At 46.6% G+C, this 17,346-nt stretch overlaps 1 protein-coding gene and 1 pseudogene across 1 annotated transcript; one reads left to right on the top strand and one right to left on the bottom strand.

The window, feature by feature from the left end:
- LOC132509366 (zinc finger protein 772-like) lies at nucleotides 1-7,944 on the bottom strand. Its single transcript, XM_060130336.1, has 3 exons — nucleotides 7,678-7,944; nucleotides 5,186-5,312; nucleotides 1-3,932 (listed from the first exon to the last, which is right to left on the bottom strand). The coding sequence occupies exons 1-3, from the start codon at nucleotides 7,708-7,710 to the stop codon at nucleotides 2,785-2,787; spliced, it is 1,308 nt and encodes a 435-aa protein (XP_059986319.1). The 5' UTR covers nucleotides 7,711-7,944; the 3' UTR covers nucleotides 1-2,784.
- A 3,791-nt stretch (nucleotides 7,945-11,735) lies between these two features.
- LOC132509372 (ferritin light chain-like) lies at nucleotides 11,736-12,283 on the top strand (annotated as a pseudogene).
- The last annotated feature ends 5,063 nt before the right edge of the window (nucleotides 12,284-17,346 follow it).

Below are 17,346 nucleotides of genomic sequence, written 5' to 3'. Positions count from 1 at the left end.
CTTCTAAAAAGAACCATGTGTCAAAGAAGAAATTTAAAAGGAAACCAGAAAAGATTTTAAATGTAATTAAAATGAAAATACAACATATAAAGTTTTGTGGGACGCAACTAAAGCAGTTGTTACACAGTGACTTTTAGAATTTAGCACCTATGTTAGGAAAAAAATCCAAAAGTTTCAAATGAAGGATCTCAGGATCTATGTTAAAAAGTAGTAGAAGAACAGAAATGAAATACAATAAAAGCAAAAGGCAATGGTAAAAGTCAAAATGGGGGGGAAAAAAAGGAAAAGGAAAAAACAGAAAAATCAGTGAAATCAAGTGCATTCAGAAGATCAATAAATCTGATAAACTACTGATGAAGAAAAAAAGAGAAATATAGACATTACCAGTGTCGGGAATAAGAGAGGTGGCATCACTACAGATTCTACAGGTACTAAAATAATGAAAGGATAGCTTGAAAAATTTGACTACTTAAATAAACAAACTCTTTGATAAAGATACAAATCACCAAAGCTCACTGTAGGGGGAAAAAAAAGATAAATTCTATAAACCTATGTTCACTATGGAAATTAAATTTATAGTTAGAAACCTTCCCACAAAATAGACTCCAGGCCCAAATACTTCACCAGTGAATTCCACCAAACAATTAAGAAAGAAATAATGTCAATTCTTCACAAACTCTTCCAGAAAATTGAAGAGCAGGGGACACTTAACCAACTTATTATGTAAAGCCAGCATTACACTGACAGCAACCAAACTCATGCATTAAAAAGATTAGAGACTAACATCCCTCGTGAGCATAGATGCAAAAATCTTAAAAAAAAAAAAAGAAAACCAGCATATAAAATTCAACAATGCATAAAAGAGTAGTACATTATGACCAAATAGGGTTTACCTCAGAAATGCAAGGTTGGTTTAACTTTTAAAATCAGTCAATATGATTCCTCATTAAAAGACTAAAAAGGTAAAAGAAAGAAAAACAACTATGATTGTGGTCACCAGTATTCAAGAAATGCTCCCACAAATCCCTACCTCTTTGTATTTTCACCGTTGTGAAGTGAGTCCCCTTCCACCCTGAACCAGGATTAGTCTGTGTTACCCACATAGTAAGTCAAAAACGATGGCACATCACTTCCAGGTGAAGGTTATGAGCCACAGATACTGTGGCTTCATTCCTGTGAGTTCTCTCCTGGGTCACTTGCTTTGGAACTGTTTCTCTAAAGTGGAATACTTTAAGCAAAAGTATGGATGAAAAAGAATGAATTACTGATACACAGAACACTGATAAATCACAACATAATTATGCATAGTTTGAAAAGCCATATACATACTAGTACCTTTTAAATTATTCTATACACACACACATTTAAAATTCTAGGAAATCCAAACAGATCTATAATGACAGAAAGCAAGATGAGTGGTTGCCTGGGAATGGGTGAGGGTGAGAGATATTATAAAAGGAATCAGGAAACTGTTTCAAAGGTGAAAACATGTATCGAAACGTATCAAATTATACACTATAAATATGTGCAATTAATTGCAGAAAATGTTTAAATTGCTCAGACTGTAACTGTAGCCGTAAGATTATGAGACACAAATATGAGTCCTGAGAAGTTCCATAAACGCTCATACCAAAATCACAGTGATAGAAACATTTGTGGGTACGCCTTTAGAAGAGTTATATTCCCTATAGTTGGCTATAGTCTCCCAACTTCCTATTTATCAGATGTCCTTTTAGGGGACAGTGACATCTGCCTACCAAATAATAGATTTCAGGGATGCTGGTAGGTCCCAGGGAATCAAACTCTCTTAAAGAGGGCTGGGGAATATGAAGCATTCCCTGGGAACAAGGGACCCAATTCATGCTGCTCCCAGGCACATCAGAAGTTGTCATGACAAATGCCCATTGCTCAAGAAGACCTTGGTCACACAAATCATCTTGGCATACAGGACACACGATTAGGCCTGCAAAGATTGGTATTCTTTCCTAGGAGGCCTTGAGTAACAATGCAAATTAGGCTGAAACTAGAATAAGAGCTGTTCTTTCTTCACCATTCTGCAAATACCACTGAGACACAACAGTTGGACCTCTCACACAAGCTGTTCATTCTTTCAGGCTGGCAGAGCCCAATTCTGTTCTCAACTCAACCCACAAAGTGAACAGAATCCCCAGGATTCAACGTAGTTAAAAACTAAGGTATTTGTTGCAAACCCAGAAGAATATGAGTCAGACAATTCCCAAGTTAGGTGACTTGGGGGCTGGACAAATCCATCACGAGTGCCACATGAGACCAATAAAGTCTGAAAAATGGAAATCTCTGCAAGCAGCCAGCAGAACAAAGCTTACGGTCTTCTGGCCAAAATTGGGTCACATCCACGCTTAACCAGTAGGGGGGCAGGAAGGAGTGAGGATCTTCAATGGGCTCAGGCTACCGATGATTCCCTCCAAGGAAGGGAGGAAGAGCAGAGATCTTGCCCATCAAAGCACTCTGGGGTGACTTACACACAATGTGGCACCCTGCTGTTGCACAGACATATGGATTCTTTCAGAGACACTGGCAGTGATATGCTTCTGGCAAGTGTGCAGAGGCCTCTCACAGTGAACAAAGGCATGTTACGAAGTGCAATATTTCTCCAGAAACCTTCCCATATAGCTGGCACACAGAAGCATCTCCTCAGGGTGGGAGTTCAAATGTATGAGACTCATCTTCCAGCTGATGGCTACTCACATAGGCTACTCTGAGATTCTCTCTGGTGTCACCCACTATGGCATATTCCTTGCTATCCTAAGGCCTTTCTCCAGCATGAACTTTCCAATGTCTGATGAGGGAAGCTCTTTGCCTGAAGACCTTTCCACACTCACTGCACTTATACGGTCTTTCTCCAGTGTGGATTCTATGGTGCTGAACAAGCACATGTTTGTGGCTAAAGGCTTTTCCACACTCACTGCACACATATGGCTTTTCGCCATTGTGAACTCTCTGGTGTGCAATAAGGTCGGAACTTTGGCTGAAGAACTTCCCACATGCAATGCACTCATAAGGCCTTGTCCCAGTATGAACACTCCAGTGCTTAATGAGTCTGTATTTGTGACCAAAGTATTTCCCACATTCGCTGCACTCATAAGGCCTTTCTCCAGTATGGATACTCTCATGCTGAACAAGTGTGGATTTGTGACTGTAGGCTTTCCCACATTCACTGCATTTGTAAGGCCTTGCTCCAGTATGGACTCTCTGGTGTACAATAAGGTTAGAGCTATGGTTAAAAACTTTCCCACATATGCCACACTCGTAAGGCATTTCTCCAGTGTGGATCCTCTGGTGCTGCGCAAGTATGGGTTTGCGGCTGAAGGTTTTCCCACACTCACTGCACTCATAAGGCCTTTCTCCAGTGTGGACTCTCTGGTGCTGAACAAGTGAGTCTTTGCGGCTGAAGGCTTTCCCACATTCATTGCACTTGTAATGCCTTTGTCCACTGTGAAAGGCCTCTGCACACTTGGTGTTACTTTGTGGCTTCCACTTACTAAGAGGAGCATGGTGCTGGAATATGCTTGAGCTAGTTGGGAAGTCCTTACAACCCTCCCCTGTGGTAAAGGGCATGTCCAATGATTGGACAGAGCAGCTGTTCACAAGAAAGGCCCTACCCTCATCCCTTCTGCAGTGTTTCTCTCCACTGTGCTGCTTCTGGTGGTGAAGGTTTGCACTGAAACAGAGTTGTTTCCCACATGCCACACACATGTATGGTTTTTGCCCAGGGTGTGTTTCCTGGTGCTCAGCCAAGTACAAAACATCTTTCAAGATCGGGCCACATGTCTCACAGGGGTGGGCCTTCTGGGAAGACGGAATCGTCTTAGGAATCGTGACCTGTGACACTCCTTTTACAGAAACGCTCTGCTCAAAATGTATCTCCTCCTCCTCCATTCCATGCGAACAACCTGAAAGCAGACAAATGCTGGTGAAGGACACATTGACACTGGTGGGAAGGGGCAGTCTCATTACAAATGTGTATCTATCAGAACTAACATGAAGGTCTGCTATCAGACAAGAGGCCAGAGCTCAAGTTGAGTAAAGGGCTGCTATGCAGTAGTTGGCATCTAAAGGTCACAGGATGGAAGTGGCCTTGATGGGAAAAGGACACAAATGTGGGGAACAGCCTAGGAAGAACAGGGTGTCTAATGAAGTCATCCACAAATGGATTTTAGCAAGGCCTTGGCTGCTAGGGAGATGTACAGAAGGGTGTGTTCCCTGAATAGGTACAATCAAATAGACTAGGTGGTATTTAAGAATTATTTGAGGTATGTGCACATTTCATGACACATTAAGCATATAAGCCAGTTTTGGAAAGCAGTGGAGAGGAACAGCTGAGATGTGGGCAGAGGTGGGGAACAGTCAAAGGCTAAAAGTCAGAACATAAAAGATAAGTATGTAAATGGGAAAGTAAAGATAAGAATGAAGTGTGGCCATTGGCCTTGGCACTCAAACAACTGTGGGCGCAGAGAGGTTGGGGAATGATTAGAACCCAGCCCGACATCACACCTTTCCCCAGCTCCGACCCACCAGGGCCACCCCCACCCTGAGCCTCTCTGGTCACGGCTGGAGTCATGTTGGCCCACTCAGATAGCCAGGGCTCACTGTCCAGCTCCAGTGGGGCAATCCCATGGAACATGGAAGATGCATATCCTAAGGAAAAGACAGGTAAATGGCCAGCACTGGTCTGGGTGACCCACCCCTCAGAGAAGACAACTAAATACTATAAAAATAACTCTGAAGAAGTGTCTTGCAGGAATAGCCTAGCGGTCCCAACAAGTAGTGACCATACTGGTCTTTGCAATTCTTGACACAGGCAGGCTACTAGAAATGTCAGCAAGAGGAAGAGGGTAGAACCTGGGGCACAGGGATGGCATGGATCTGGACAGACGCACCCAGTAAGGGAGAGAACAAACTGGAGATGATCCACTGGGTGACAGCAGGACGCTTCATGCCTGCATCCATCCATGTAAGCCTTCAAGGCAGCAGGTACTGGGACTGCTCAGAAGTCAGAGGTGCTAGTGCACAAAGCTCACACCTGGCATCCACAGCACCTACCCTAGGGAACGGGGGAGGGAGGTAATGCCTACGGCTCTGATAGAAGAAACAGGGAAGGGGGAGAGCCCAGTCCAGGACACTGCAGGGGATGTGAGGGCCTTACCCAGTGAGGCCATAAGGGCAAAGTTCTCCAGCATCACTTCGCGGTACAGGAGCCTCTGAGCCTCATCAAGGAGCCCCCACTCCTCCTGGGAGAAGTACACGAACACGTCCTCAAAGTTCACTTTCCCCTGCCACAATGGGGAGAGCCGAGTCTGTGAGTAGTCTCTCTCCTAAGGACCCCCATCTTGCCCCCACAGAGCTCCCTTCAGCATTCCTTCTGACCTAGGTCATCAACTCATTGGAAATACCAGGGCCAGGTGCCACATATGTCTGCTCTCTCCTTAAGGTCCCTTTGATCACGGTGTCCACCCACACCAACAACAGGCAGGTGGGCAGAAAGGCACCATCTAAGCTCTGGGGCTGGCATGTGGGGCCGCACCACATCCCCACCCACGTCCTTCCAGCCAGTTCTCCTGGAGTTGCTAAGACCATGCTTACCAGACAACCAAAGTTGGGCTCATCTTTCTCCCATAAGTCCCCAACACCAGGGACCAAGGGCCATCAGTTCATACTCCTTTGCCACATGCACACCAGTCTTTTGGATCACTCTCAATCTCACAACTCTTGGCTCCCCACCCAGTTGTTGGCCTCCACCATCACCTTCCTGGCTCATTAACTGCAATGCCATTGTGATGTGTAGATTCTCCCTTGTAGACCTAGGTACACACCATCTTCTGCTTTTTGGATGTTCTCCATCCTGAGCCCCTCCACAGGACTTCAGCCCTGTGTCCAGCAGCTCACTTGACACCTCCACTCAGTGTTTTCTGGAACATCTCAGACTCTTCACATGGCCACAAATAAACTCCTGATACCCATGCAGTTACTTCTACCGCTAATTTGCCCATCTCAGCTGATGGAGCTTCTACCCTTCTGACTGATAAGGCCTAACATCTTGGGGCTGTCTCTTTCACACATCAGAAAATATGACCCAGTCACTTTTCCCATCTACAGAGCCAGCCCTCTGGGCCATCCATTACCACTCACCTGGAATACTGAAGCAGTCTCCTCCCTGGTCTCCTTGTCTCTATCCTAATTCCCTCTTCCGTCACCACACACAGTCTGTTCTCCACTTGGCATCCAGAAAGAGGCTGTTAAAACCTGGATCAGATTACCTCCCTCCTCTGCTCCACACCCGCCATGGCTACACCACCCTCAGAACAGAGTTCTCGCTTGTCAGCTGGCCATTTCAGGCCTGCCTCCTGCCCACCTGCTCTTGATTGCTACCAGATATGGTGGAGACCTGTAGTTTCTTGAAAACTCCCATCTCAATCTCTCCTTCAAGTATTTGCACACGCTGGTTCCTGTTCCTGGAACAAACTTCCACACCTTATTCCAGTGGTCACCAGAAAACGGGAACCCTTGCATGTAGCCCCTGGTCTAGACCCAGAACCCTGGGCTTGGGGTTTCTCCAGGGTCCTCAGACACAAGAGCTGGGAGAGTACAAGTAAAGTGTTCGGGACTTCCCTGGTGGTGCAGTGGTTAAGAATCCGCCTACTAATGCAGGGGACATGGGTCTGAGCCCTGGTCCGGGAAGATCCCACATGCCGCAGAGCAACTAAGCCCACGCACCACAACTACTGAGCCTGCGCTCTAGAGCCCGTGAGCCACAACTACTAAGCCCGCGCGCCACAACTACTGAAGCCCGCATGCCTAGAGCCTGTGCTCTGCAACGAGAAGCCACTGCAGTGAGAAGCCTGCGCACCACAACCAAGAGTAGCCCCCGCTCACCGCAACTAGAGAAAGCCCGCGCACAGTAACGAAGACCCAACGCAGCCAAAAATAAATAAATTTATTTTTAAAAAGTAAAGTGTTCTATGACACCACAATCCTGAAGCCCTCATGGGTGGGGGTGGAATCGATGAGAGCCTGGACATCCTTCCCTCACCTGTATAAAGCCCATAATTACTACTGAGATCAGGGGAACCTGTGGTAAGAGGGAGACTATGAGAGAAAAGCCACCATGAAAGAGGCCCAAGGGCTCAGGCCTATCTTCTACTCCTGCCCTGCCACAGACTTGGGGCCGTCTGTCCTCTGAGCCTCAGTCCAGCTGTGTTGCCTTGGACTATGTCTCAACCTTTCTGGGGCCCACTGTCCGCACCCTCACCTCAAGTCTGTACACACCTGGGCAGTCTACGGAATACTTTTGAAACCATCAGATATTGCCTCTCTGTTCAGAATCTTCCGTAGCTCCCATCACCCTGAGAATTGAGGCACAGCTGCTCGGACTCTTGATCTTTTCAGACACCAAAGGCCCTAGATTTCCCAAATGCTCCGGCTGTGTCGCACCTCCAAGCCTCTGCACATGCTGGCCCCTCGCCTGTAACATCTTTCCACATCCCATCATGTTGGCTGTCAGAAATGGGACCCTACCAAGAGAGCCCCCACTGTCTGGACACATGACCCTGAGCTGCAGGGACCTGAGGCGCCCCTCATTCGAGGCTTCAGGATTCAGAGATGGAGGTCGGGGGAACAACCCAGGGGTGCAGCACCCACCTGCACCGGGTCCGTCAGCAGGGCGGCCGCCATCGGCACCTGAGGATCGGGGAGGGCGAGGGGGAGGGGAGTAGCTGCAGAGCGACAGGTGCGAGGTCCCGGGATCCGGCGGCCGGGTCACCTGAGCGGTGCCACTGCCGATCCTCAGGTCCGTCTCTGTTTAGCGCAGACAACGCCTCTCGCGTTTTCCCTGTCCTGTCACCTCGGGTGTGACGCCGCGTTCCGGAGATTGACTCGGTGGACTAATCAGAAAGCAAAGAAAATGTCCGCCCAACAACGGAAAAGGAAGTCCCGCCCCGGCGTCCTCCGTACGAACGGAAACGCCCCTTTACTGAGCCTTCATTGGCCCAGAGTGGCCAGGACTCCTAGGTAATGTAGTTCCCACAGCACCAACGATGGAGTGGGACTTCCGCGCCACCTCCAGGTCAAAGGCGGAGCCACCTAGCTAGCGGAGCCTAGAAATTGCCTCGTTTAGTTTGAGGATTAGGCGGAGCGTTGCTTCCTCTTAAAGGAGACGCACCCATATTTCCGGTGAGTGTAGTCTGTAACACATCACAAAAATGTTCAGAAACATATTATTTGGGGCTTCTTTACATAGGGAACGCTCACCAGAAAAATCAAATGCACACACCATATACTAATGTCGCTCAGACCTCCATAGCTGGAAGCTAATAAATAGTATTTGTTATCAAATATACACAGCGTAGCGCGAAGCACTTGGGTTTGTTGTGTGGGCCTCAGCATTTAGAATCAGGAAAAAGAGCAGAGACTACAGACACGGGCACCACGTTAAGTGCAATAGGGATGTGGGACACTGATGAACAGGTGGACAATGCTGGTGTCTCTGGTTACCTCAGAAAATATTTCTCCTGCCTTTATAATCAGTGATTGTGTCTAACCCAGTGAGTAATACTTTTTACAAGAAATGTCACCGAGCCCACGCTCGTTCTGCTCGCCTCACGACAGGCCAATCAATTGGGAGACGAGCTTTTGGAGCAAGGGATAACTTTAATCGGAAAGCCAGCAGACCCAGAATAAGGCAGACTGGTATCTCAAAAAAATCCATCACCCCTCAGTCCGGATTCCGGCTCCTTTTATAAAAGAGGGGAAGGGGCCCACTGCGGTGCTGACCAACGGCTGAGGGGGGCTGCTATAGCTAGTGCCTACCCCGCCCCTATTACAGAAATATTTCACTCTGTATACACAGATGTATTCAATTCCTTTTAGGTATTTTACAAAGACCTGAAAAGAAAAGTGACGGAAGAAATGTTCACTTCTTAAGGTATGGGGAAGTCATTCTGGTTTATATATAATTTAACTTGAACTTCAGGCTAACCAAAACAGCCTGTTTGTGGCCAAATATGCACTGTACATCTGCTTTAATTATTAAAGAAAAAGGCACATTGACCAGAAGTAAGGAATGTCCATTTTAAAGATAAAGATTAAAGGCCTCCCTTCCAGGGATGCCAATGCTAGTACTCCTTTGATCATAAGACTTTCTTCCCAGGTGACAAGGCCATACTGAGTTGTGTATGTGCTGATCTGTTTTTGTTTCTTTGAAAGGTTGAAGGAGTGTATTCCTGACTTGTTTGATGTTCCTTGTTATAACAAGATATAAAACTGCTCAAAACCATGCTTCTCTAGAGCAGTTCCTCAGAGTAATCTGAGAAGCTGTCTCCTGGGCTATAGTCCTCAGTTTGGATCAAAAAAACCTCTTTTCTATTCCCATTGTAGGTTGTTTATTGATTATTTTCCATGGACAAAGGTAATTTACCAAATGCCACTTGTCAATTAGAAGGACAATAAGAATTGTTTCTGTGCAGAAGAAATAACTACCATACGAAATTTCTATACACAGTAAAAATGCCTTTTAAGAAAGTGTAATGTAAGACTATTTGAGGATAAACATGACGACTGTAATGGAAAACAAACCCACAGAAAATAAAATTCTAAACATAATTTTCTGAACTGAAAATAATATTCAAGTACAAAGAAGGCTGATCAAGACGAAAAGTCTGCAAAGAGAGTTGGAATGAGGATTGAGAGAAGTGTGCATCTTTTGATTAAAATAACTGCTCGTTATCTGTGTAAAACATGAATATGTCTCCTTATAGAGTTAAAGTGATGGAATTCCATGTATAACCTCAGAACATATACATTGAGAGGAGGCTAGTTGCTTAATGTTCTGAATCCCTTATATTTCCAATCAGGAATAAATTTATTTCTAACCCTATACTCTAATGTATTAAATAAGCTTTTGCAATTTTTAGCTTAAATATAATAAATGCAACCAGAATATACTTTTCAAACTAGAAAAGGAAAAATTTGGAATATAAATGATCAATAGAATGGTAAAAACAGTAGTAAAAGAAATGGGACTAGTCCTATGAGGTGGATTTGTCACCTAGGTTAATATGAGGAAACTGAGGCAGCAAAGGGTCTATGACTTACTCTCAGTTATGGCTGTTAAGTAGCACATCTGGGAATGGAGTCCACAGAGCCACAGCTTTAACCACTGCCCAACAAAGCCTCCAGTCCAATGTCATCTATCTGGCCCCTTCTGTGTTGGAGAAATGAGGTCATGGAAAATTCAACAGCCCAGGTAACTGATATGAGGACAGGGATAAGTCTTGCCTTTTTTCTTGTCCCAGAAATATTAGCCTTCAGCTTTATTTATTCCCTAAACATGTTTTTCCTGGGCACTGACCAAGAAACCAGAACAGGAAAAGCCCTGCTGGCCCACAGATACAGAGTGTTTGAGGGGGATAACTCTCATTGCCTGAGCCTTGCTCTGTCATCACAACCATCCACATGTCCTGTCACATCTGCTTCTCAACACCTTCAACTCCACCCCCTTGGGCCGGTCTACCAACAGTACATTTCTGGACTACAAAACAGCCTCCACCCTGTATCAGCATCAGTTCTTGCTCTACCTCAGCTCATGATCCACACATCAGACAGAAGGTGATTTCTGGGCCTCTCACTGTTGTGGCCTCTCCCGTTGTGGGGCACAGGCTCCGGACGCGCAGGCTCAGCGGCCATGGCTCACGGGCCCAGCCGCTCTGCGGCATGTGGGATCCTCCCGGACCGGGGCAGGAACCCGTGTCCCCTGCATCGGCAGGCGGACCCCCAACCACTGCGCCACCAAGGAAGCCTCCCAAAAAATTTTTTAAAAAGCACATCGGTGGCCAAAGGGGCAAAGATCTCAGTCTTCCCTGTTACCTACCCTCCAAAATTTAGCTTTGGGGTTAGTAACACACTTCCCATCAACAGTTACCATTGATCATGCACAACCTTGCCCTGTCTGTGGTCAGCCTCATTGTAAATATATGTGGTGACAAAATCCAGGAGAGGCATAGCAGCTTCCTGAAGTCCCACACAGCCAATCTGAGGTAGACTCAGAAACATAGCCCATGCTCTCTGCTCTAGTGCTCTCCTGCAGGTGAATGGAGGCCTCTTTCTTCTTTATGGAGTAAACAAAATATCGACAGCTTTCAGGAATGGAGTTGTGGATTTCATACAGAAGGAGTAACAGCTGTGGAGTCCTACTGATTACTCCTTTAGCCCAGAGTCTGGCGACAGTATTCAAAGTATCCAATCCTAGCCTTACTCAGTGTACCTACTCAGCCTCACCCATTCCTTTTCATGACAACTCCAATAAAGGCTCTGGGACATGCTTTCCCCCTCCCCCTTCTGCCTCATGATCCACCTTGGTGCTTCCCCATGTGGCCCTGCATGGCATGCCCTGCCTTCTGTTTCTAGGGATCTGTGTGTAATCTTCTTCCTTCATGAAAATTATTTGTGTCTGTCTGTGTTACCATACCTGATTAAAACAAATCTGAGGTACATTTTCAGACAGTAGATAATCATTTTACCTAAACTAAATGATTAAATAGTCTGTTCTTTTCTCATTAATCAAGTTATTTCAAATTCCACACCCATTTGAAGCTGTTTTAGTCTGTTGAGATCATCAATTTATCAATTCCTGTGACAAAATAAAACTGTTGCAGCTTCACACCACACTTTGTGGAGAGAGTCCTCCTCACCGCTGACTAACCATGAGCACCCAGATCTAGCAGAATTCTTATGCCGAGGTGGAGGCCGCCATCAGCCGCCTGATCAACCCACACCTGCAGGCCTCATCCACCTACCTCTCCCTGACCTTCTACTCTGAAGCTGATGAGGTGGCTCTGGAGGGTGTGGGCTTCTTCTTTCGGGAGTTGGCTGAGGAGAAGCGCAAAGGTGCCCAGCTTCTCTTGAAGATGTGGAAGCAGTGGGGCAGCTGCACCCTGGTCCAGGACGGGCAAAAGCTGTCCCCGAACGAGCGGAGTGCCAGCGTGGACCCATGGAGGCCGCCATAACCCTGGAGAAGAGCCTGAACCAGGCCCTCTTGGATCTGCATGCCCTGGGTTCTGTGAGCCGCAGACGCCCAGCTGTGAGTTCCTGGAGAACTGGAACTGTGAGTTCCTGGAGAGCCGCTTCCTGGAAGGGGAGACGAAGCTCCTCAAGAAGATGGGCCACCATCTGACCAACCTGCGCATGATGGCTGGCCCCCAGGCCGGGCTGGGCAAGTGTCTTCCAAAGGCTGTCCTGCAAGCATGACTAGGAGCCTCCGGAGCCCAGCGGCCTCTGCGGGACCGCTCTGCCTCTGTCCTCCTCGAGATCTCTGCCCGAGCCTCTTCCTTCAGCCAGGAAGCGAGTTTTTAACCACCCTGAAACCTTCACCTGAGCCGTGGTGCCAAATAGAAACAAAGAATGTTCTTTTGCAGAGGGAAAAAAAAGCTAGGCTGTGATTTAAAAAAAAAAGTATCTGAATAGTATTAATGATTTGTAGTTTGTTTAATTCTCAAGATTGTCTAAAGAAATGGGTCCTAACTTTTGGGTACCAACTGGGTACATAGAGTATCTGATAAACTATGTTTTCTGTCAAGAAGAATAAATACACCTATTCTGAAGAGGTTGTATAGGGGATTCCCTGGTGGTCCAGTGGTTAGGAGTCTGTGCTTTCACTGCCCTGGGCCCAGGTTCAATCCCTGGTTGGAGAGCTAAGATCCCACAAGTCGCGGTGTAGCCAAAAAGAAAAAAAATGTTACACAGAATTTTAGGGTTTTCATGACTTCTCTGGAGTCATTCTGGGTACTGGATTCAACTCTGGTTTTCTAAAATTTAAGTGTGGTTTTGCTGAGCAGAGAGCTGAGTACCTTGACCGGATCATATTTTGTTCATCTCTCAACCCTCAAACTCATGACAAAATTGCTTTTCCTGATTTTCAAGTTGGTGTGATGCCATCTGCATGTATTGAAGAAAGAGCCCTGAGAAGTTCATCTCTGAGTCTCCCATTAGGTTGCTACTGAGAACACTGATTATTACATCATACACTGATCTCTTTATGAAGCCTCTTGAGAAATTTCTTTCTGGTCTTAATATTAGGAATAACAGTGCTTTGCTTGGGTAATTGGGTGTTTTTGTTTTATGGACACTGTAAATGATGTAACTAATTAAGTTTCGTCTTCTAACTGCCTGCTAAAAAGCTTAGAGCCAAATTTGTGGTCCACCCAGAGTAAACGAGTAGAATCGTATAAGCATTTTGTACATGTTTTATTCCTGGTTCTTCTGTTACTAATTCCTTGGTTTATTTTGTGGATTTTAAGCCACCTTAAACAATTTCTGGAACAAGGTTGTGTATAAACAGATAAAGTAAACTTTAAAAATATAAAAAAATAGGGACTTCCCTGGTGGTGCAGTGGTTAAGAATATGCCTGCCAATGCAGGGGACACAGTTCGAGCCCTGATCCAGGAAGATCCCACATGCTGTGGAGCAACTAAACCCGTGTGCCACAACTACTAAGCCTGCGCTCTGGAGCCTGCGAACCACAACTACTGAGCCCATGCACCACAACTACTGAAGCCCTTGTGCCTACAGCCCGTGCTCCACAACAAGAGAAGCCACTGCAATGAGAAGCCCGCGCACCACAAAGAGTAGTCCCCACTTGCCGCAACTAGAGAAAGCCCACGCACAGCAACGAAGACCCAAATGCAGCCAAAAATAAATTTTAAAAAATAAATTTTTTTAAATGCAAAAAAATAAACAAACTGTCTACCTAGCTTTTTTAATTTTAAAAACTGTCATACATTCAGTGGGATGTTCATATGAGATGTATAAATTGTTTTTTTCTTTTACAAAGACCACACCTATAAAACTCACCTCGTGTAATTTTTTTTAGGCATCCCCTGTCCCTTGTTACATTTACATGTTCCTCTGGGCCCCTAGAGCTCACCTGACATTTTCCTTTTTTAAATTTTTTGGCCACAACGCATGGCATGTGGGATCTTAGTTCCCCAACCAGGGATCTAACCTGCGACCCCTGCAGTGGAAGTATGGAGTCTTCACCACTGGACCGCCAAGGAAGTCCCCACACCTGACATTTTGATAATCATTCTTTTGATGTCTTTATAGTTTTACTGCTTATCTATTCTATACTTTCCTAAACGATAGTCTGTCTTTTATTGTCAAATTCTGAATTTTCCATAGATTGTATCATAGTGTATGCTCTTTTTTTTTTTTTTTTTTTTGGCGATGCACGGGCCTCTCACAGCTGTGGCCTCTCCCGCTGCGGAGCACAGGCTCTGGACGCGCAGGCCCAACGGCCATGGCTCACGGGCCCAGCCACTCCATGGCATATGGGATCCTCCCAGACCAGGGCATGAACCCGTGTCCCCTGCATTGGCAGGCGGACTCTCAACCACTGCGCCACCAGGGAAGCCCATGTATGCATTTTTCTGACTAGATTCTGTAACATGTTTGTTAGATTTATCCACAGAGATTCATGATATGGTGGTCAGCTCATTTCCACAGCTCATCAGTAATTGATAGGGTGAATAATCCAGAATCTACTCTTCTAAGATGTGATTTCAAGAAAATGACACATATCTTCTGTGCTTGGCTTAATAGGGGAATTTATCTGCACCTCATCTCACACTTGTCAGTGGGACTATCTCTCCTGAATCTCCTCCCTCTCATTTGTATGCCACATTGTGGTCTGATCTAAATAACTAATGTAACTTGGGTTTCTATCATCCTATGTTCTTAACTCCAATATTGACTCCTTTTGTGATGTGTGTGATTTCTGATGTGATGTGTGTATAAATTATACAATTGGAAGGAGCCTTTTGAGGTATGTGTGTCAGTTCCATCAAGCATGAAATAAAGCCTTGTCTGGAGGCTGACTCCATGTCTTAGGAGCCTTCACTTTTTTTTTTTTTCCTGAGGCTTCACTTTCAGTCATTGCTATAACTAAGCCACGACTGATCCATGCATGCTGATAAGAAGAGGCAGACATTTTGGGGATCTCCTGCCAAGCTGACCTGAGGTGACACAGTTGGCATTAGAAACTCTCCCCCTCCCAAAATTAATATCTGGTCTTGGAGATAATGTGCTATAAATATGGGTGAGCTGGGACTGTCAGTTTGACACACCATCTCTTTGTGAGGATCCACTCGCCAAGGCATTGGCCACAGGAGGCTTTGCCTGAGTGGACAATTTTCACCTCATCATTGGCGACCCAGGGATAATCTGAATGCCTCCTTGAGGAGACTGGTCTTGAAACTGAACAGACCTATATAGAGCCCTTCCCAGTGATAGAACCCCTGAGTCCCTGCTTACTGGTGATTAAGAAAAAGATGGTGGCCCATGCACTTATGGTCAATTAATCTATGACAAAGGAGGCAAGAATATATACAATGGAATCAGCTAGTACTGAACACCCCCTTCCAGAAAGTTCCAGGAAGGAGTGAAGTCTTCATCATCTTTTGCCCTCATGAGTCATTCCAAAGCTGTGAGGAGGTTAGTCACTGATCAGTCCACAGACGAAACTTACAGGAGAAAACTCAGGGAAATGAAGATTGACACAAAAGAAGGAGTCAGTGGTAAAGTAGGTGGTAGGAGAACACATAATAAAGTGTTGGCATCTCTTTTATCAACAGCTGCCTGGTGTCAACAATGGTCCAAAATCCTTCCTACCTGCAGGGAGTTAGCTTTGTATCTCGAAATGGAAGGGTAGTGGAACAAAAAGAGTAATAAGGGATGAAGGGGAGAAATCTGGTGGGAGAGGAGTGTTGGCTTATGGGTTTGAGGTTTATTGTCCTGCTTGGACACCAATGCTGAGCCCTTAAGAAGGGAAAGGGCACAGATGAGTTTGGGGTGAAGAAGGAAGATGAACACTTGGGATCCTCGACTATCTCATCACCTACATCCAGAACTCAGAGTCTTCGCTTTACCACCATTGTTTTTTATATTGGGCGTCCCATTGTCAAAGGAAATTGGTAATGTATAACTGGCTCATTCCAAGGAAACTGCTTTATTGGCCCTCAAGATCCTCTTTAAATCCTTAAGGGAAGGAAAGTCTGGAGCACCAGCTGCGCAGGAACATTAAAATACAGGCCAATCTACAATAAAGATAGTCTCTAGATGAGAGTCTGGCAGAGTTCTTGACCCTGATTTCCCCTCCGCCTCCATCTCTGCAGCTCTGTCTGTTACTGAACTCAAGTCCTTGTGCCTGACACAGAGTGAGGCCAAACAATATCAAAACATCGGAGTTTGGAGCAGAAAAAGGCGTATTGCAGGGCGATGAAAGGAGACGGGTGACTAATGCCTTAAAAACCCCGAACTCTCTGAAAGCTGTCAGCAAAGATCTTTTGTAGGAAAGGTGAGGGAGGGGCGCGGTTAGTTGTTGCAAACTTCTTGGTAACAGATCCTTTGTTCTTGAGGTCAGGTAACGGTGTTCCTGTAAAACTCCACCAAAGAAGACTGGCCTGTATTTCTTATCCTCTGTTCTGACAAGAAAGGGCAAGGTCCCAAGGCACAAGTTTCACCCTCTGAGGTCCAGGTGCTGGCTAAAAGAAGGGGGTCCCTGCTCTGGCCAGTTACCCTGTCAGGTGAAGAGGTAGATCTTAGCTGGCGGTGCCCTCAGGGCCAAGTCCACAGACCCTGCCCAGTCGTCATCACTGGGGGAGCAAGGCACCAAGGACCCAACTGGCCCTCGATCTCCTCAGGCTGCCCAAACGGGGTGGTGAGACGTGTGTGTGCATGTCTGCAGGGTTCTGCAAACCGCGATCCATGCAGACTGCCGCCACCACTAGGTCACGGAGGTGGGGGTGAGAGGAGACGTTTGCCGTCGCCTCAAGGCCTGGGCCCCGCCAGTGAGCGGCGTTGGCAAGGGCTCTGGAGCTCTGCAGGACACAGCCCCCAGCCTTCCCCGCCAGGGTCCCCCAGCTCACCCACCCGCCTAAGGCCAGAGGGCCTGGGGGGGGGGGGAGTCCGAGACCCGTCTCTTACCACACTCTCCGCTGGAGGACCACCACCAGTCATACCGTTAGCTCAACGAGACCTCTAACCTGGGCGCCCCGCTCAGGTCTGGCACTAACAGTCACCCCTAGCGTTCTGGCGGTAACGGTTGTCCGGTAACGGTCGCGCTGTAACGGTGCGTGCAAACAGCTGCGTGCCCGCCCCGCCCCTATTACGTGTCCAATTCCTCAAGGTTTGGCGGTGTGTGAACTACATTACCCAGCAGGCGCTGCTGTCCCCGGTGGCTGTGCTCGGCCAAGAAAACAGACATTTCCGCGCGCGTGAGGAAGACGCTGGGCGGGACTTTTGGCGTCCGCTTAGGGGCG

This window comes from Lagenorhynchus albirostris, chromosome 19 (genome assembly GCF_949774975.1).
Source record: "Lagenorhynchus albirostris chromosome 19, mLagAlb1.1, whole genome shotgun sequence".
NCBI classification, from domain to species: domain Eukaryota; kingdom Metazoa; phylum Chordata; class Mammalia; order Artiodactyla; family Delphinidae; genus Lagenorhynchus; species Lagenorhynchus albirostris.
This window is presented reverse-complemented; position numbering and strand designations above follow the sequence as displayed.

What these genes read in the sequence shown, in the direction of transcription:
- LOC132509366 (XM_060130336.1), bottom strand. Translation starts at nt 7,710, where the DNA reads ATGGCGGCCGCCCTGCTGACGGACCCGGTGCAG. An exon ending in TGCTGACGGACCCGGTGCAG is followed by an intron (nt 5,313 to 7,677) that starts GTGGGTGCTGCA and finishes CCATTGTGGCAG; the next exon opens with GGGAAAGTGAACTTTGAGGA. An exon ending in TGCCCTTATGGCCTCACTGG is followed by an intron (nt 3,933 to 5,185) that starts GTAAGGCCCTCA and finishes GTCTGCTTTCAG; the next exon opens with GTTGTTCGCATGGAATGGAG.